This window comes from Rhea pennata, chromosome 16 (assembly GCF_028389875.1).
Source record: "Rhea pennata isolate bPtePen1 chromosome 16, bPtePen1.pri, whole genome shotgun sequence".
Classification (NCBI taxonomy): domain Eukaryota; kingdom Metazoa; phylum Chordata; class Aves; order Rheiformes; family Rheidae; genus Rhea; species Rhea pennata.
Window position 1 is genome coordinate 16,101,980 of NC_084678.1, and position 20,701 is coordinate 16,122,680.

Genomic DNA, 20,701 nt, shown 5'->3' on the forward strand with positions numbered 1-20,701 from the left:
CTTTAAAAATATGCTGATTATTGTTTGAAAAGAAGATCACTCTTGGAACAGAGATAATCTCACTGAGAAATGGTCTTCTAAGCTGGCTTTACTTATTCTCAAATTTCCAAAATTTGAAATTAAAAACCTTCATCAAGTGAAGAATATAAACTTTCACATGAAAATTGCAAAAAAAGAAAAAGATTTTGTGAAACTTTATAAAATGGCAAATTTTACAGAGATAGCATTGGCAGAACCAACCTGCAAATAGTTTTAGGTAATTTGATTTTTTTCTAAATAGCAATTGATTATCAAAATATATTAACTGAGATTAGACAGCTACTGCAACACACTTGCACACATAGCTATTGGCTTACATACGGCAAATCAAAACTGAGTCAAAACATGGATTTAATTTCCAAGTACTCTCTATTATTGCAGTAACCACTTATCCTTCTGGTGCAAATCATCTGACTCAATCTGAGGGAAGAACACTACAGGAATTTTGGCCTCCACATCAAATTTCCAGGTCACCAACCAAAGACTTATTTTTTTTTCTGTCTCTCAGCAATGCCACTTTAAAACTCATAAACAAACCATCCTCCTTTGCCCCCAAAACTGGCAACAAAGCTTCTTCAATTAGAATTTAGCTGCTGATACTTGAGGCAAAGTCAAGTCTAGTTGCCTTTTCCCCAGCCGTATCAGCTGTACTGTGCTGACAGGAACAGACATTTGTTTTTGCCAGTAAAGGAAGATGACGTGACTTGGAGACACACAGGGAGCAGATCTGTTGAGTAAGAAGGTGCTATTTTTACAGAGTCACATTACATTGTGAAACACTGAACATTTACACAAAGAGAAAGGTGCTTAGGCAGCATTTTTCTGCACTGCTCAACTTGATCCTGGGGAGGGACTGCCGGCCCCACGCAGAGCCCCCGGAGCTGAGCAGGAACATCCCTTCCTGCCCTGCAGATTGACAGTTACTCCTGGTCACTTTTTGGACAACAATCTCAAGTTGAAAGATAACATTTGAGAAAAAATAAGATTAGTCTGTGATCAATTTGCAAATAAAAAAGGGCAGAATTAACCCAATAAATGATGTATTTTTAATTTCATGAAACTGCGTAGCATACTGGAGGTTTCACTTCCAGAGTGCTGCACACCTCCAAAGCACAGTTGAAGCCCATGGGCTAAGAGATGTCCAGCATTTCGGAAAGCAGATCAGAGGTACAAATCGGTATAGGAGTCTAGGAACATGTATGTGCCTAAATACCTTTCCGGACGTAACCTTAGGCCCTGGTGCTACCAAAATCATTGTCTATGATAAGTCAAATGCTTAAAAGCAATTCTTATCCTGGGTTTCTTGAAGCAGAAGTCAGATTGAAATTGTGTTTGACATTTGCCTCTAAATAGGTCATTCAGATTTTTTTTTATTTTATTTTAAATGAGTGTATTCCTGAAATCTACTGCATTTTAGTAGTATTAATGATTTGAACAACAAAGTCTTTTCTAAAATAGGTTCTATATAAATCAACAGAACAGCAATATTCAGAATTCAAAGCAATCTCTTAATGCCTCATTCTCCAACGAGCTGCTCCCATCACTGATCTAAATGACAACTGAACATCCTCCATATGAAAAAACAGTTGCCTATCAATGAGTAAAGTGGGGTCTTTGTGGCCCCTCTTCCACTCTCACAATAGATGTGCGGGAAACATTTGCAAGACTCACAAAAGGCAAAAAAAAAAGAAAGCGCTGAACTCGCAAGGAATATGAGAGAAAGGTTTCAAGCCTAATACCATGAGGTGTGAAACTCTTCCTCATTAAAAAATCTCCTACAAATCTCATGAAAAATTAAGATCTGTGTATTTTTTTTCCCCTGAGTATCCACTCCTTGGAGAAAAAAAAAAACAACAGAAGATATAACTCCTTTGGTTTAACACAGACAACATGAGAAAACATGAACCATTCACTGAAGTTTTCCTTCTGCCATGCAATTCCTTCACTGGAAGTGACAGCTGGAATTCACATGCAAGTATAGTCCCTGCAGAGGAGAGTGCTGTTGGAGGGCTGCAGGAGCTGGTAGGAAAGAGTCCAAAAGAAATGCATATGCACACACATATATATATATATATATGTTGTCAGCTAATCCAAGATCATGTTCTCATTCAACCAGAAGGTCATGCAAAGTGACGCAGAGTGTCTCAGAGAAGTGGTATTTAGATATCATTCAAGCAGATGGGCCTCAAGTCAGTGTAAGTGAACGTGTTGGTGACATGACCATGAGGAAAGCAGCAGTCCAGCCACACGCAACACCATGAACGGAAGCTGGCAATCATGATGACTAAGAGCGATGTGAGCACAGGGCACGCGTCCTGCTCATCCTAAAGGGAAGGGAAGGCAAAGAAAACTGCAGGCTTCGTAACCAGAGACACGGACTACGGGAAGCTGGAACTACAAACAGGGACATGATATAGTTCCTAGATCTTCATGGCCACGTTCAGTGGGTACCTACTGAAAACTTACTAAATGAAAATTATGTTTCCAGACCAACTTCAGGGTAAGTTTACAGGACTTCTGGTTTATGGTTGTTTTGTATCAGTACTTCTTTAAAATGTGGATACCTTACATTAACAGTAATTTTCATTCAATAGAAACGACCACCTGTAATCTATCATTGATTTTAAACTACATTTGAGCAATTCTTCTGTTTTCTCCTTCCAGTTCAGAGGCAGCAAATATTAGCCAAACTGAGTTAGACTATCATGGAATCAGATCCATCTCAGCACACGAACTCAGCTAAAATCAGCGTTTTTTCTCCTGACCTTTCTTCCTATGGTCAGGAGAAAGAGGTTACCTCCTGTTGGTAAATGAGGCCATTCTTCGATCCGGAGTTTGTGCTGAGCTCACGGCATACGAGAACAGCTTGTTAGAAACAGGTAGGAGTGCTAGGAGTTAATTTTAGCTGGACTCTTCTCTGGTTGCAGGTGTGAATAAGAGACAGAAACCAATTACTGGAAACATCACGGAAAGGAAAATACACCTGGGTGTGCAACACTTGCTGAGTCCTACAGCAGAAATCAAGAGGACCAGGTTCATGCATGGTTCACCCCCCGTGATTTCAGAAAAACCACTGCTCCAAGGATGGAGTTTCTAGAAACAGACAACCTGGGCATAAGGAAAAAATAAAGAAAACAGCCAGTGATTGTCGTCCTGGAAAATAGTCTCTTTTCCCTTCCTCCTACCATCATGGCAGTGTTAGACCCGGGATGAAAGGCAGCGCTGAATTTGTGATAATTGGGAAGCCTGGAGCCGCACTGTCCCTGTGCCACCATGTCAGCCTGGGGTCAGGCTGGGCACAGGGCCCTGGGTCCAGTGAGGGCATGTGAAGGGACACCACGGCCAGACACATGACTGGCTCCGGCCTCTAACCTTTCCCTTTGGCATTTTTCAGCGTCACTGAATGCTCAGGAGAACTTGATCAGTGCGTTGTGCTGTCACTTCTCTGCTCCTACCACATGGTTTTTGTCCCCCTGGTTTTGCAGTGGCTCGAACTGTGTCAAGAAGATCGCTGTCAAATGCCGCCTTCCATATGACCTGCATTTTCAAGAAATCTTTTGCTGTTTTCCAGCTTGGCTGTTCTGCATTTCATGAGCAAAGCAAAACAGCTAGACTACATCTTTGAGCCTGGCCAGTTACTCTTTTAATAAGACTTTTAGAAATACACTACACCCAGACACCCAGGCCAGTCAAGGGGTCTGCAACCACCCTTCCTTCATGGGTCTGTGTGCCATTTCTTCCTACTGTCAGGTACAAATCTCTGTGGTGACTCCACATCCCCTGGTAGACTCCAGATAAATCTTTTACAAAGTAGAGTATAATAGACTTGCTAATCTGGCTTGGTATAGTTACATTATTGACTAAAAACGCATGCGTTATTGCATTTATTGACTAGAGATCATTGTTTTAGTACATTAAGGAACCACTGCTCGTAAGGAGTTTTCTATTAATTTACCTACATTGAGCTTTCCATGATTGCCCCGTTGTACTGTAATGTTCAGCTATTTCATCATGCGCATCCTGTTTGCAGGTGCCTTAGCACTCACATCAACAAGGAAAAAAATCTGCTTTGTGTGAATGCAGGCAGATAGCCCAGGGGGTCTAGCAAATTCAAGATTAATCTATAGTTTTACTAAAGCACTGTATATACGACACTATGCACGTCCTGATGGATGGATGCAGGTAACAAAGATGCCCTTGTAGCTACACAAAGTTCAAGCCTTCTTCATGACTGGAAGAACTGCATTGTGTAGTCCTCCTTCTCAGGATCTCCAGTGGAAGAAGAAGATGTTTAAATAACAGTTTGTTTCATCTTGCCTTTCCCTCACAGAACTCAAGATGGGGGAGATGATATGAGGACCAGAGGGGGAAGGAATTCAGTAGAATATAGGAAAATTTGTAGTGGCTTTATCAATTGAAAAATCATGCCTAGGAAGACATGCAACTCCATTTGGCTAACAAACACAAGACTGCGAACAGACCAGTTAAGATCAGAGTGGCTGATTTTCCAGAGAACAGAACTGGACATGGACAGGTGAGAGGACAGCATGAATGTCACTGCTGGTTTTGAACTCTGCCAAAAAACAACTCCAACACTAACCAATTGAAAGTGCCTTTCTCCAGGGAGGAGGCCCTGCTTGCAACAAGCTTCTGCCTCCAAGGACAAAACAATCTCACCCGGCAAATGGAAACACTGCAGATGATACAATAAATTTTTCAGCTAGACTATTAACCAAATCTTTGCCTCCTGGAAATTTGCTGAAATACTCTCTCTGCACCTGACGATCATCCAATATTTAAGCCAGTACTTTCAAGGATAAACTCCAAGGGAGGTCACAGTACCATCAAAACACATAGCAGGAGGCTAACTCAAAGATTCAGGCTATTTACCCAGGTACAGGGGAGTTTCTTGTAGGGAAAACTGCTTATCATGAAACCTAGATCATGCCCCCTTCCTCTTTGTTACCCATTCTGAGATGGGATTTACCATGCTAATTCTGAACTTACACTGTAAGTCTCATGTATGAGTCTCTAGCCTCTTTCTGACGGAGAGTAAAAATAGCCAGCAAGAAAAAAGAAATAGCAAGAAAGGAAAAGATACAAGTTGGAACAATTAATGGAGAAAACCATAGATACATGTACTGTTTAACTGTAATTTATAGGCTTTCTGACGGAGACAGACTGGTGATTTTGAGAAGTAGAATGGATTCCAAAAAAGAGCATGCAAAAATCCAATTTCACAAACATGCTTCATCACTCAGTGCCCTGCCACTCCTGAGCTTACCATCCTGCACTTGCTTCGGGGGGAAGATAGCTGATGGGGTTTACCTGAGAGCATTCAAAGCATGCAAACTCTGGGCATTAGTAATTCAAGAAGGTGCTTGTTTGCTGCTGAGGAACAGTGTCTGGGGCAGGGGAAGAGACTCTCTTCCAGTGTAGGCATGAAAGTATCTCTACATAAGGAAAATTATACATATATATGTGTATATATATGTATCTGTATCTGTGTACCATTATGGTTATCAGATGGGTGCATTAAGGGACGCACACTGGGAGTTCTTTGAAGCTGCCTAACAACTGCCGACTTGATGAAAAAGAGGAAATCACCACACGTACAAAACCCTCTGCTCTATTTATCTGTTCCCCCCTGGATCTAGACACAGAACCATTCCCAAGCGTACCGTCAACGCTAAGGGGAACACATATCCCTACGTCTGGTGGGATAGGCTGAGATTAGTCCTTCTCTAACTGCGTAGTAGAGGTGCTAGATAGGCAATTCATGGCTTCCAAATGCCGTAGACCAGGCAAGGTCAATTTGCCAGTGTTCACAGAGTCAAAGAAATGGTGATCAAGTGGAGGTGGGAACCTGGGATTTCTGATGCTACTAACTTGATATTGCTGCATAGTGCAATTTAATTTGCAAGGGTTCCCCTGGACCTTAAGGAGGGATGGAGCAATAGGGAGGAAGGAGTCTTTTTTTTTCATTTTCCATCATTTATGAAACTCCAGTTCCTGACCTCCTTCATTACTGAAGAGTCACTGGCTTGCTAGCCCAGACCAGATTCCCCATCCTCATCTCTGATTCATGCGTTCTGCATGATTGGCAGACAAGGAAGCCTCTAATATCTGAACGGGCAATGAGGAGGCTCTTTCACTTTTTTTTCTTTTTTCTTTTCTTTCTCTCTTTTTTTTTTTTTTTTTTTTTACTCATCTAGTACCTCTATTAAGCAGAGAAGTGATCAGAACGGGTGGTAGCAGGGTAGAGGGAGAATGAGCCGTGCAGCTTTTGATTAGTTCCGTGCGACGCATTTCCCGTGGTACCTAGAGTTTCCTGAGCAGCATCCGCATAGTGACTCTCTGCACGGTTTGCTTTTACTGGAAATGAGGGGAGAGTAAAAATTAGACCTAGAAGCAAATGCCAAACAGGAAACTTGATTACTGACTCTAGGTTTAAAAGACAGGTGTTTTGAGGGCCGGGTTCATGACAGGATTTTTCCATTTGAGTTTTAATTAAAAAAAAAAAAAGTTCACAGGGATTCCCAAAATTAGGCTGTCTGTGATCAAATGCCATTATCTGAATCACCCATTCTGCACTGAATTGGTGGCATCAGTTCATCTACAATTGCCGTGACCGAGTTCTGCAGGAAGATTTTTCTTTCCATTAGAAATAAAGTGCTTGCTTCTTCCCCTAAACAGATAAAAAAAGACCTCTTTTTTTTTGCCTAAGTTATGGAGAGAAAAAAATTTAACTTGTTTTCTCCAAAAATATCCCAAAAAATCTTTTTTCCCCTCATTTTTCAAAAAAAATCACCAAAAATCTAGTTAACTTACGAATAAATTGCACTTCTATACAGGTAATAGCATTAGATTAAGCCTGGCATTAAAAAAAAGTATATATTCAGAAACGGAGTGTGGTGCAGTCCCTTATGGGAAAGAATTTGAATATGGACGTTCACATGTGTGTTTTTTGCAACACTTCTCAGACAGGCCGCTAACACTTGTGGGGAGTTACTGACTGTTAACGCACCACCACAGCTCCCACGAACCCGTCCCAAATCACTGCTCAGGCACTCCCCAACCAGTAGATCACCACTGAGACTAGGGTTCTCCATGCCATGGAGCAGCCCTCTACCTGCGGAATGGTAATGAGGTGGCCCACATCACCCCACCTGGAAAGGATCCACACAGCCATCAGCGGGCGTTACATGCTGAGCTCACGGATAGATTGAGAAGGCTGAAGGGTGTAAAAACCCAGTCGGATTTTAAATTTGAACTAGGCAATCTGCAGAGCCCATGGCTGCTCACAGAAGGAATTTGCAAGTATTTGCTGTGCTCCGCAGCATCCCATTCAAGTTTGACTGGCACCACCCTCTCTTTCCTTAGGACTCCTAAGGCACCTGCAAGGAGCCCCCGCATTTCCAGGGAGCCCCACGGACCAGCAGTGCTACTGGAGCGGCTCTAGAGCTGGGGTCTGAGCTTCACGGCATAGGAGCGGGATATTCGGCATGCAGAGCCTTGGGGACACATTGGTTACCCAGCTGCTCAGTCTCCTCTGCAGTCGCTACAGAAAGAAGCGGTCCCTTCTGCGCAAATAATCTGCTCCCCTAAAGGCAACTGATTATTTCCAGATTACTGTCAGTCCCAGCATGAGTCTTTGATACCAGTTTAATCAGCTGAAAGGCTGAACGCCAATCCAGGCTAACGTGACCCATTGGGCTCCTGTGGTTGACATCAGTTTCCGTGGGCAGCAGTGGTTGGAGTCCCACCTCTGACACCCTAGGCTGGAAGACCAGGGGCCCACTGAGTCGACCAGAGGCATCCTCCAGTGCATACAAAAGCTTTAATCACACCCCTGAACAGAAATATCAATCCAGTGTGTATCTCAGACAGACACATACATACATTTTTATATACATATATACATATGTATATAAAACCAACACACACACACAGATACACGTACACATTACAAATTGGCCCAGTCCAGCATTCATTCAAGGTAAAGGCCAGGGTTTCACTGAATTCACTAGGTCAGGGACAAATCAAACCCGAGGACAACCTTTTAAAGAGGTTCCCCTCGTTACCTACTAGACTTTAACTCATGCTGGACAAAGTAATCTGATCTTTAGCTTCCCAGTTCCCTGGAATCCTTCTGTTTCTTTTTCTCTGATATTAATGTATTACTATGATCATTTGGGTCATTACTTTTCTCACTTTTGCCCAATCATGTTATGGAAAGTACCAGTGGACCAAATCTGGTTACAGATGCCTTCAGATCTTTATCAAATAGAGGAGTCTCCATAGTCTGGACTAACCATATGTTTGTCCTTTTGATGCTACAATGAGAAGACAAAATAAACAGATACAAGACGCCACCGTGAATTTTCAGCTTGATTAGCGTATGAGTAGGCAAAGCCTATTAACCACTCTGAATCGCTAGCTTTCCATAGTGGCAGCGGTGAGAAAAGCCCCACCGCTCAGCAGCTGTCCTCTGCTGGCATTACGAGGCAGGCAGGACTCGTGGTCAGACCCCTGCTCAAGAGCAGTGTGGTCCCACAGACGTGAACGGGGATAACTGCTTCTGCAGCACGAGTGGGCCTTAGGAAGTGCAGCCAGCCACTTCTCCGGGCCAATGCAGATCATAGGGTGGACGCACAGACAGCACCCAAAGCCGTCGACAACAGAGGAAACCGTGAAAGCAGTTTTTAAAAAAGGAGAGAAAATAAAAAGGGGAGGGTATGTAGCAAGTAGCAAAAGGCCAGCATCTTTTGTGTTCATCACAGCTCAACTCCACGTCATGGGGAACGAGCTCATGTCTCCCAGGAGCAGATCAGCACACGACTTCACGGTACTTGGGCATAGATGGATGTAGACAAACTTGTGGCAGAAAACAAAACAGAAATGAGAGAGGAAGGACATAACCCATTGCCCAGATAGGCTGTCCCATTTATTTCCAAGACCAAATCAAAAGCCACTGGAGTAAAATAGGTGAACTCCAGCCTACAGCATGCTAAAGCGCTCGCTCCGGGATGGGTAGCCGTGCCTGGGAGGCAGCGAGACCTCCCAGCATCACACCTCACTCCCTCAGCAGCAGCTCCCATGGCAGGAGCCACCATTGCTGCAGGAACAATCAGACTCGGAGACAGCAGAGCCAGGACCAGAGCCTCGGAGGCTCCTCGTGGGCTCAGGGCTGTCGGGATGCACAGGACGTGCTCCGACTTTGCAAGACAAAGCTTGCTTTTCACGCTCACATGAGCCGTGCTGGTATCTCCACTCAACTTAAAACTAGCTGTTGATAGGTAATGTAGCAGCAGAGCCCTCTCTGCTTGCTCTAAGGACTCTGTGGTGTTATGCCAAGAGGTATAGAGGAAATCAGCCACTCCCCACACACAACTACAGCACATGGAAGAGCTAGGTGTGCCTGGATGCAGAGACTGTACGTGTCCTTACACCAGTGGAAACAAAGTGGTAAATCCTTCACTAGCTGCAGCAGCAGCAGTGTCCACTGTGAGGGTGAATTCACACTGAGGATTTTCCTCAGTGAAACAGTTGTTAGTGACAATCCATGGCTGGATGATTAATCATCGGATGGGTTGCTAATTGCAGCTCCACAAAAGGGATGTATTTTCTCATCTTATGGCAATCTAAATCAAACCAAAACTACAGCAAGATGACACACCGAGTATCACTGCAAGGCTGACAAAAATCAAAGAAAGATGCTAGGATGTGACTGTAAAAGATCCAGAGACTTTTATTCAGAGAATATCAGATTTGGGGCCCCATGAACATAGGGTCGTCTGAGCAAAATGCCTTCCTGGGGGCTGAGGCATGAGCAGACAGACAAGAGCAGCGGGAGAAGGAAGAAATGATACGTCCCCAATAAAATACAGAAGGAAAGAGATTTGACCATTCTACGGCTGCTGTCCTGAACCATCTGGAAAGTACTTTAACGCTATATACATGCCAGCTGCAGATCCTCAGCGTAAGCACTCCTGGGTTCAGGTTTAGCATCTCGCAACAGAGGGCAACAAAACCTATTAGCACTGCACGAGGCGCACTATAGGACTAAGAAACCAGTATTTGGAAATGACTCTGAGCTGAATGTAGTAAGAAACACATAAGTAAGAAAAAAGTAAGAAATACAATGAAAAAGGGCAATGGAAGGGCATTTTTACTTCTTTTTGTGACATAAGATTAAGAAAAAAATATAGAAAATTAACAAGGAAAAATCTACAACCTATATGAAGAAATATGAAATTTTGCTTAGTATATTAAGTAGTGAAAACAAACCCTGCAAGACGGATTGAGATTCAAAGGGAAACGTGCACAGAAGTAAAGACAGTGCCTGCAGCCACAGGGAAGCTGGCTGGTGTATCCCTACATGGGACCATCAGTCCTCAGATGTCTCAGTTGTGATTGGTTTGAAAAGAGATTTCTTCTCACTACAGTCACATGCCGCTGAGAAATGTGGGTTTATCCTTTGATGCGCCCAAGGACAGGGGGTCAAGATTTCAGCATTGGTCTGCTCCAGCAGAGCACTTCTCAAGTAATGTTCCCTGTTTAAATCATGCTGGATGGAGGCTGCCTTCCCTCTCACTACACCGGCTGAGACCTCAAGTAGGAAAAAAACAAATTCTGGGTAGCTGAAACATGATCTTGGTGATTAGGTTTGTTTGGCAGGAAGTGGATGGAGTGCTAAGGAGATTCTGCTTGCAAAGAAATGCTCAAATGAAAGACAGAAAAAAACAGTAGGAAAAAAAGGAAGGTTGAATTTTTCCTCCCTTTAGCTGGCGCCGTATCTGCCCAGATATCTTTGGTTGGATTTTGTGCAGGAAAAAAATTAGTTTCTAGGCTCTTATAAGCAAAAAGACATAGCAGAAAGTTACATCTGTGAAATGCCAGCCTTTAGTTATACTTCTGAAACCTGGCAATACAAAACATAGTCAGTGTTTAACACATTTAGGCTGTAAGGTAAGTTTTGTGGTATGGGATGGAAGATCAAAAAGACAACCTCCACAGATTATCAGTCTTGTGTCTTGGTTCCCAAGAAAAAATGGAGAGCCAGTCCCAGAATTAGTTCTTAAAAGAACTGGGAAAATATAAGAAAAATCCCCAGAATTAAATTCATCCAATTGGATGAAAAGTGTACACCAAATACGAGCCTCACTGCTTTCCCTGGGACGTGCAGATAGATAAAACTCCACCAGGTCAGGATTACGACTGGCCAAGGAAGGCGCTCGCCACTTCTCAGAGCGTGCCTGGCCGAGTACGCTCTGCACCGTGGACGCGAGGCGTGAAAGAAAGACAAAGCAGCGACTGTGCTTTATCCGGGGGTTGTGAGGCAACAGGGAGAGGGATCAGGAAAGGGTGTCTCTACCATGCACCGTCGCGCCACGTCACGGACCCCTTCTGCGTCCGACTGAGCAGCAGGGCCATGCCTGCACCGTGCAGTGCCCTGCAGCTTGATGAGCTCCGAAGAGCCGCTCAGGAGAACTTGCTAATTCAGTGACATGGGGACAGCTTTGGTCTCCCATGTCACCTCTGCCCGGCATGGCACTGAGTGGTGGAGATGTATGCAAAGCATCTACTATCTAGTGGCATTCACTGAGCCTGCAGTATCTACAGGCTGATACGTGGTTACAACTCCAGCAACAAAAGAAATAAGCAGCATAAACCAACATCCTGCCATCACCCCGGGTATGTGTCTACCAGCTCTGCCCGTGCTGCCCACCTAAGCCTTGCCGTCACTCAACCCCCATAACGTCCTTATCCTCGGAGCGACAGCTCGAGGCAGGTCGGAAGGAAGACATGATTTAAGGCCCAGCATTACACGTAGATACGTTGGACTGCCACAGCACAGAACAAGCACGTAATACCTCGGATGCGTCCCTCAATGGTGCCACGACATGGTACACACACGCACACACGTACATAGAAATCTACACGTAATGCATGGGAATGGCATGTCGGCAGTGATACAGACCTTGGCGATGGTTCGGGCTGCTGCTCTTTCCTTTAAACAGAAGCAATAGTACATTAGCATGGTGTCAGGTGGCAAAAGATGTTGCTGCTTCACTGTTAAAACATAACGAGAGGACAATACCAAACAATACAACTAAGTGGAAGTTGTGGACAAAAGAGAGGGCAAGGAGCACCTTATTCCCAGAGTTTCTGGCCCGGACAGAAGATCATTGGAGACTCACACAACCTCAGAGAAGACACATACAACGTACAGGGTTGAAGAACTTATGCCAACCCATCTTTGTGCCTACGCAGGACTGAGACACTTCACGGTCGTGTGATTTGTGTGAGCACAGGAGGACTTCTGTGGGCTCAGCGAACGGCCCCCTTCTTTTGGAAATGCACTGCCTGGAGGTGTCCCTGCACAAAGCGAGGGATGCGAATGGCTCCCATGACCCTGGTGTGTTTGCTTTTCCTTTCTGGCCAGTGGGACTGAGCTGACAAGATCATTTGGCACCTGCCTTCTCTCCTCTGTGCTAACAAGTGGTGCTGGGGTTGAGGTGCTGGTGGGGAGGGACACAGACCTCAGTCCTCATGTCCTGACATCCTGGGACGGATGGCTCCATCCATATGGCTCCAACACCTTTGACAACTACTTTTCCTGGGATACAGGGTGGGAGGAGGGAGCCACAATTGTTCTAGGCAGTTTCCTGTAAATCACTGAGATCTCAAATCACTTGATCGCCCTGAAAAATCACTGATGTTGAGGACACAGAAAAACACCTGCAAAAGGGCAGGCACAATGCTACAAGCCAAGCTAAGGCCACACTGAAAACAATCTCGTCGTCACTGACCAGGTAGTTGGTGGCATTTCTCTCCAGCAATGAGAAGAACCTGCCCTACCTTAAACTAGTTTGATTCATTGCTTCCGCACACTTGCAAAGTGCTTGTGATGTGGGGCTCCAAACCAGCTTGGTCTGTGCAGCCCCAGAGGGAGCAGGTTTTGTTTCTCAGCAGACAGGAGTCTGTCTAACTCAAACATCAGACAATTTAAGGGACAAAACATCCCTTAACCACGGGAAGAGCTAGATGGGGGCAGTTTGATTCTGTCTGACTGTGATGGGGTGCAAGCCCTGACCCTGCCTCTGCATGGCAGTGAGCATTTAGACACTGAGACCTGCATGGCCCCCTGCCCTCTCCCCCTTCAGCTGAAAGCAGCAGCCTGGAGAGGCTAAAAAATGTCCCTGCACCCTCTGATCCTCACTCAGACAAGCTAGAAACCCCAGTCCCAGCCACCAGCTTGAATACTCACGTTTTAAAGTATGTCTCCTTCTAAAGCCAGACTCATCATTAAGTCTCAAGATCTTGACTACCTGGACAGTGACACAGCCCAGAGATGGCCCCACCACCGTCCTGCTGGCCCTGGCTGCCCGTCATGGAGTGAGCTTCTCCTCTGGCACTGCCTGGGCTCAACACGCTCTCAATTTATCCAACACCCACAAGGCATAGAGCAGCCTCGCTTACATAAAAAACAAGAAACAACCCCTCTCGAGTGCATGCCTGAGCTGCAGGTTTCTGGGGCAACAGCCTATACCTTGCCACGGCAACTTCAGCAGAACTGATGGAGGTGGATGCTTCTGACTGACGCTGCGGCGTCAGCAGAGAGCACAGGGCACGGCAATGCAGCAGTCCCAGCCTGGTGCCTATCTGGACGTGCTGCCATACATCTGGGCTGGGGCTAATAATTTGGCCTGATTCACAGCGCAGACACCGTCTCAAAGCAGCATGGTTCCCAAAGAGGAGGAGGCTCCCAGCTACCCCAAGCTTGTGCAGCCCAGCCTGCAACGTGTTCAAGGCTTTACCAAGATGTGCTGTGTTCACAAAGCCCCATCCCAGCTCAGTGGCATCTGCGATTTTTTTTTTAACCTGGTTATGAAGCTCTGGGAATTCAGGATGTGACATGAGAGTTGGGGGCAAGAGGCCACAGGACTATCCCTGTCCTTTTTCTCACTGCTTCTACTTTGCCTGTCCTTGAGGGAAGCTGAGGGAAGGCAAGTGGACTGGAGGAAATAGGGAATGAATTAACACGTCATGGATCAGAGTCTCTTCTGAGAGTGGCGAAGAGCAGAAATAAGTCAGAGGAGAATCAGGAATGCTACCTCAGTCAGACCCTTTGAAAGTACGACTGCATTTTCAGCCAAGCACTATGACATTACCCCAGAGACAACTTAGGGAAAGGCTGAAGAAATGCATGTACAACATAGGAGAGGAATGGGGAGGAGATCACTGAATGACCCATGGGGAGCCAGCTGCCAAAACCTCTCACATCTTCAGGCTGTCCATACGAAAAAAGGCAGAGAGGGGAAAGAGAGAGAGAGAGAGAGAGAGAGAGAGAGAAAATAATAATAATAAAAGATTTCTGAGCTCTCATAACTCTGCTGCTAACCTGAAAGTCAGCCCCGATTTGCTCTTCAGGTTCCTCAGGAGTTCCAGCTGGTTCAGAGGTGGGATGAGTCTAGAGGGAGAGAATAAAGACAATTAATACTCTTAACACTCAAGCAGAGCTGACAGTAGAGCATCCTGTCTTGGAAACTTCACCCACTGCCCCACTCTTTCAACCAGATTCAGCTTTGTGCCACTGTTTACAACTGGGAGACAACTCAGGAAGGAGGGTTTTGGGTGCTACTTCCACCATTGCCGTAAGGTAGAGCTACGGGGGAAGAGAGAGAGAGAGAGAGAAACAGTGAGAAAAAGAGAGAAACTTGTCTGCATCACTGTATATTTAACCTCCCTGAAGACAAGCATCTGCCAGGGTTTCGGCGCAGCATGGCAGTGTTTTGGCAGGAGAGCTGTTTTACCGCCTGCAGTTTAGCAGGTGGCATGGCTGCGTCTGGAGGTCAGTGATTCTGCTGTGCATTTAGGGCAGAGAAGGTCTGGCAAAGGCAAAGGGAAAAACTTGGCCTGTGCTGGGAGGAATGCTGCTGCCCTTGGAAAGGGGGGTGCGTGGGAGGGAGCAGCTTGCACTGTGGAAGAAACAGGGATTCAGAGGCTGGGAAAAATGGGAAACGAGAAACATTTTTCCCAGGAAAAACAGCAGTGTGGCCCAGCATCAAGTTCAGCTGATTGCTCGTGCTCTGTGTTGGATTAGGGGGTTCAGCCCCCAGAAGAGGCATCCTAAGGCATCATCGCCCTGGGGACTGAGGAGAAACTACAGGTTTCCTTTCCTTCCCAGGGCTGACAATGGGAATCCAAAAAACTGTTGCCGAACCTGCTTTTTGCTTAAATTGCGGGAAGAGCCACTGAATTAACTCCCTCATCTGCCTTCAGTTTCTTCTTTCAGAAGAGCAAGCGTCAAAGTGCATGAAGCAGCCAGGGCGCTACAGCACACCACGTTAGTGCCTCTGTTCAACCCTGAGCAGCTGGGGATTGCTCCATAAATATTTCACACTGATATTCACAGTCAGATTTTCAACCGAGCGAGAAGTGAACTGGAGATGTCAGGGGAAGGACACAGAAAGCTCCATGCAGCTGCTTAAGAGCGAGCTCTGGGACTCCGTATTCAGGGTCAAGGCTGACGGCGCTCACCCCCATGGCTTCCTGCAACTTTCTTTCTGGGCCACCAGCATGCCCTTGTCAAATCGTAGAAGTGTGACATGCCATCTCTGTGCCCAGAGGGCGTGAAGCCAGCACAGCCATCCCCTCCGGTTGTGCTTGCAACCAACAAGCAGGCTGATTTAGTCTCTGCGGCAGGGATGAAGAGGAGGACAAGGAGGTTCAGAGAACTTCACTCTTCTCTTGGGATAGCACAGCCACTTGCTGCTTTTTCCTGTGGTTGGGCCAACGCTTCTGAGCTGAGTGGCCTATTCAGGAAGGGATTCTCTGAACACGTACATTCTTGGCCATTTAATAAATGGGCTTTAATAGCCAATTACTCACTGTAAAATCTCCCAGACCCCATGGGAACTCTTGGCATCTTCAGGTGAAACAGCAAACTGTCTTAGACAGTGAAATAGTCAGGACTGGAAGGAAAGGGCTACAAGGGTTTGCACTCCCCTAACAGACTGGTCACAGCTGAGGTGCTGTGAAAAATGGGACTGCTGTTTATTATAAAAAAGATGGGCAAAAATAGTTATGCCTGGAGTTCTTCAGCCATAATGTAATCAATACTTCAGAGATCTCCTCTAACTGAACACAACCGAAAAAACTTATGCACAAAACCCAAACTCAAAACTCAGCTGTTCGAAAGGGCAGATTTTGTGTTCTCAAAATGGAGGCAGTTGGAAAATTTTCCAGTCTTAAGCAAGGAGAAAAGAATAAAAATAGGCCTGAAAATTTTGGCTCAGCTCCCCAGTCCAGCTCCATTTGCTTCCACCCAGAGAAGAGCACATCCTGATCTGATGAATTAATGATCCTCTTCACTCAAGATGTCAGGAAGAAGCTGATCGTGGTGCAGCGGAGCAGCGCACAGAGCGCAGGGCTATCATTGCCATTCAAACCCACTGCACATCGTTTGGCACATTGATGCCAAGATGGGAGAAGATGGTGCATAAAAATCAGCACAAAATGTACTCGGAAGTTAATGAAAGGCACACAACTGTTCTTTGGTGAGTTAGTTTCTCAGGGAGGTTCATATCCATCAAAACATAGGACAAGAGCAGGGACAAGCTCAGGACTGCCAACAATGCAAATCATGGAGCTGAAGAACTCAGTAGCTCACTAAGCTGGTGGATTCAGGATCCCAGAAGGATCTCCTCCCTTTGCATTAGCTCGTAACACAAGGTTTGCACAGTGCTGAAAATACAGACCTCTTGGGTCACCATAGGTGCTTCCACACAAAAGTGAAGAAGCACAAGCAAATACACAAATTCACCATTTCTTCAGGAAGGTGGTGGACCTGTACATGTGTGGTGAAAAGGGGGACGTTTTCCTGAGAAGAGCATTACTGAGAATACGTATAAACTCAGTCAAGTGCCTGACCCAAAATTTAATCTGAACGTAGTGCTCAGACTAACGTGTCGCAGCTTGGGAAACAGCCCCAGCACTGCTGTCCTGTGGCAAGTCCTGGCAGCATTTATTCCACTAAAACCTCAAAAGAAATGCAGGGCTCGTTCACTAAGGGCTCTACATAGCAGTTTAACTGAGTTTTACTACAAAACGCTGGACGGAGAAGACCCTGCCCTGGGGTGAGTGTTCAGGGACCCTGCAAAGCAGGTGCTGCTGCATCCACTGGAGACGCAGAGGAAGGACCACCACCCCCCCCACCCCGGCTAAGGCACTGCGCGTTTTCTCTCTCTCCTCCCAGCCCGCACGTCACTTGTTAGCAAGGGAAGCGTGTCTCGGTTAAGGGGAGCTAGGTGAGACGATCCACACGCCACGGGAACACACGCAGCTCATGCTACCCACCACAGCAAGGCATCCGAGTCGTGGGCTGCTGTGGGGGGCCCGGTGGGACCTACTGCCGCTTCCCATCAGCACGGAGAAATACCACGCACGTTCCAGACACCAGCTCCCCCCAGCAAATGGGAATTTGCTAATGCTACTAGCACAGATCACGCTCAAGCATTTAGGGACAAGGGCAACATCATGCCTCTGGCCAGGATACTACCAAAAAACCACAACACGAGGGAGGGCAGCAGCACAACACAGTGCGTGGGAGCACACACGGGTAACGCACGCGCACAACACGCACAGAGCCCACGATGATTTTTTGGAGCAGTGATTAGGAGCACAGAGGGCAAGGAGAAGGATGCTGGGATGAGATGGGGACTCCAACGGAAGCCTCCGTGCTGTGCCAGGGTTCCTGCGAGGAGCCCATCCTCCTCCCTCAAACCCTTTCGGTAAATCTAGTCTTTGTGAAGCAAGGATAAAATAGCCATGACGAGCCCAATCTTGTAGCCCATGCTCAAACACAGAGGCCCATGGGCTTGAGAACAGCACAGCAGTTGTAACCATAGGTGCACGTGCCTAGGAAAGTGCTCGGAGCAGGGAGACCTAGAACCAGTCACTGCACATTTTTCCATCTATTGCTATGCTGCAACACCGAATTTATCTGATTTCAAGGAGTCCATGGAGATCTGATCCCAAAGGAGATTAGGCTCCAAATTCCCACTCCCTGCAATGGAAGTGGTGGCCAGCCCTTCCTAATTACACATCCTTGGCCATTCACATGCCCAAGGAGAGAACCAGCCCCTGGCAAACCTGGCAGGAAAGGCTGTTATTTCAGAAGAGAAATCAGAACTCAGGTTCTTCATAACTGCATAATAACCCTGTATAGAAAAGGCTTTAATCTAAGAATCAGGGGATATTTTTTTCTATAAAAACAATTACTATTCTAAGTGGGACTTTGCATCTCCAGCCTGAGTTTTTCTTTGTAACTGGGAACACTTATGAAACTTGTAAAATACTTTATTTTAGGAGCTGGGTTGGAAGCATCACATTCTTATTTTACTTTCAGCAGTACAAAAATGTCTGATTGTCAAACCAGGCTGTTGTTCTGCACAACAACAGCGAAATGCATTCACAGCTTATACTTGCAATTCTCTGTTGCTATTTGCTGTAAATTAACCACAAGGACGAAGTTGTGAATGTGATTTACTGAGGCTGTAAAACTTGCAGCTATGAAAACTGGAAGCAGGTTTGGAAATCAGGCACTAAATCAGATTGCCTGTAATGACATTAATGCGTCTAGCAAGGATTTTAACTGCTGTAACTAAGAGCAGAGCTTGGCCCACAATCTTGAAATTCAAGGCCGTTGCCCTTCTTAAAATATTGACTTCATTACAGCTTGAGACACCCACCTCATATAAAATATGCCTGTGATTTGAAAATTTATTCTATTCTGCAGAACCTGGGGTAATATTATTTATAGCAAGGCTTACCTGTTTTTCAATCAGAACTGCCATTCAGAAAGACCTGGACAAGCTGGAGAGTTGGGCAGAGAGGAGGACCCTCATGAGGTTCAACAAGGGAAAGCGCAGAGTCCTGCACCTAGGCAGAAATAACTCCAAGCACCAGGACAAGCTGGGGGCTGACCTGCTGGAGAGTGGCTCTGAGGAGAAGGACCTGGAAGTGCTGGTGAATGACAAGCTGACCCTGAGCCAGCAATGTGCCCTTGTGGCCAGGAAGGCCAATGGTCTCCTGGGGTGCATTAGGAAGAGTGTTGCCAGTAGGCCAAGGGAGGTGATCCTGCCCCTCTACTCAGCCCTGGTGAGGCCACATCTCTTGTACTGTGTCCAGTCCTGGGCTCCCCAGTACAAGAGAGACATGGAGCTACTGGGGAGAGTCCAGCGTAGAGCTACGAAGATGATCAGAGGGCTGGAGCATCTGCCCTATGAGGAACGGCTGCGAGAGCTGGGCCTCTTCAGCCTGGGGAAGAGAAGACTGAGGGGGGATCTTATCAATGTGTACAAGTACCTGAAGGGAGGGTGTCAAGGGGATGGGGACAAACTCTTTTCAGTTGTCCCGTGTGACAGGACAGGAGGCAATAGACAGAAACTGAAGCACAGGAAGTTCCGCCTGAACGTGAGGGGGAATTTCTTCCCCGTGAAAGAGCACTGGACCAGGTTGCCCAGAGAGGTTGTTGGGTCTCCTTCTCTGGAGATCTTCAAGGCCTGCCTGGATGCAACCCTGTCCAACATGCTCTAGGTGACCCTGCTGAGCAGGGAGGTTGCACTAGATGATCTCCAGAGGTCCCTTCCAACCTTACTGGTTCTATGATTCTGTCCCAAAAGGTTAAGCCATAGAGTGAATAACTGGAGCTAATTAACTTCTTGCTTAGCTCTGAATCAGTCTTTGAAGGAAAATCTGAAATGTTAAAATGCTGCTGAGATGGGACTCCCCTCTTCCAAAAATCGGACTGGACTACTAGGTGAAATCCTGACCTTGCAGTTTCGCATATTAGATTTGCATTTGATCTTTCCCTCCTGCAGATCTGTCCTCCCACGCAGGCCTGGCTGCTCTTGCAACTTCACTCTGCACTATCGCTGATGTGTTTCCCAAGGTGCCACGACACTATGCTGTCTCTTACACCAGCAAGTTCAGCACTTCTGGGGTTTGCTGGTGGGCACAGCTCCTACAGTATGGAGCAAAATGAGATAAATGATGAACTGATGGATGAGAAAGGGGATTGGAGGAAGGGGAGCATGCATGAGGGACGGGAATGGGAAAACGGAAGTAGGAAAGGGGAATTTTTCTTGTTAAGTGGTGCATGACTTGGTGCAAGTTTGTTAGACCATCAAGAAATCACTTTTTAAAAAAGCAAGCTTATTAAGCACTCTCCTATTCTCCTTCCTCAGATTGTCATTTTTGGCAGACGGTTTCCCAAAACTTGTGTGTACCAATAGCTAAACTGTTAATGAAGGTGCATGGAGTTAGTCTGCAGGCAGCAGGATGGGGAGCCTGGTTTGGGCTTTCCTTCATTCCTTTGGAAAACCTGATCTTCAGAGGTTTCTTTTTCTTTTTTTTTCCTTCTTTTTTAATTACGGGCTTTGCACGTTACAGTCCCAAATGAAGAACAAGGAGCGACATGACACATACTTTCAGAGCCACATGCACTTCATACCTGGAGGCACCATACGTTTGCGTTTGCGTGCTTTTCAAGTGTTTTCACCAAAGAAAACCAAAGGGACAAAAAAGAAAAATGGGGAGGAGGGGGGAGGAAAGGAGAAAAGAAACAGAATAAAGAAAATTAGCATACGAACTA

At 46.1% G+C, this 20,701-nt stretch overlaps 1 protein-coding gene across 6 annotated transcripts in view; it reads right to left on the reverse strand.

Annotated features, from left to right (window-relative positions):
* The window catches only part of KCNQ2 (potassium voltage-gated channel subfamily Q member 2), a 70,381-nt gene that overhangs the window by 11,539 nt on the left and 38,141 nt on the right, over positions 1–20,701 (reverse strand). For 3 of the 6 annotated variants that reach the window (XM_062589021.1, XM_062589018.1, XM_062589016.1), the window contains exons 9-11: positions 20,561–20,590; positions 14,447–14,515; positions 12,023–12,052 (exon numbers count right to left, since the gene is read on the reverse strand). In XM_062589021.1, coding sequence (XP_062445005.1) covers positions 12,023–12,052; positions 14,447–14,515; positions 20,561–20,590 — 129 coding nt within the window. Of the gene's footprint in view, positions 1–6,360; positions 6,415–12,022; positions 12,053–14,446; positions 14,516–20,560; positions 20,591–20,701 lie in introns of all 6 variants that reach the window. The other 3 variants (XM_062589017.1, XM_062589015.1, XM_062589020.1) reach the window with 2 other exon arrangements.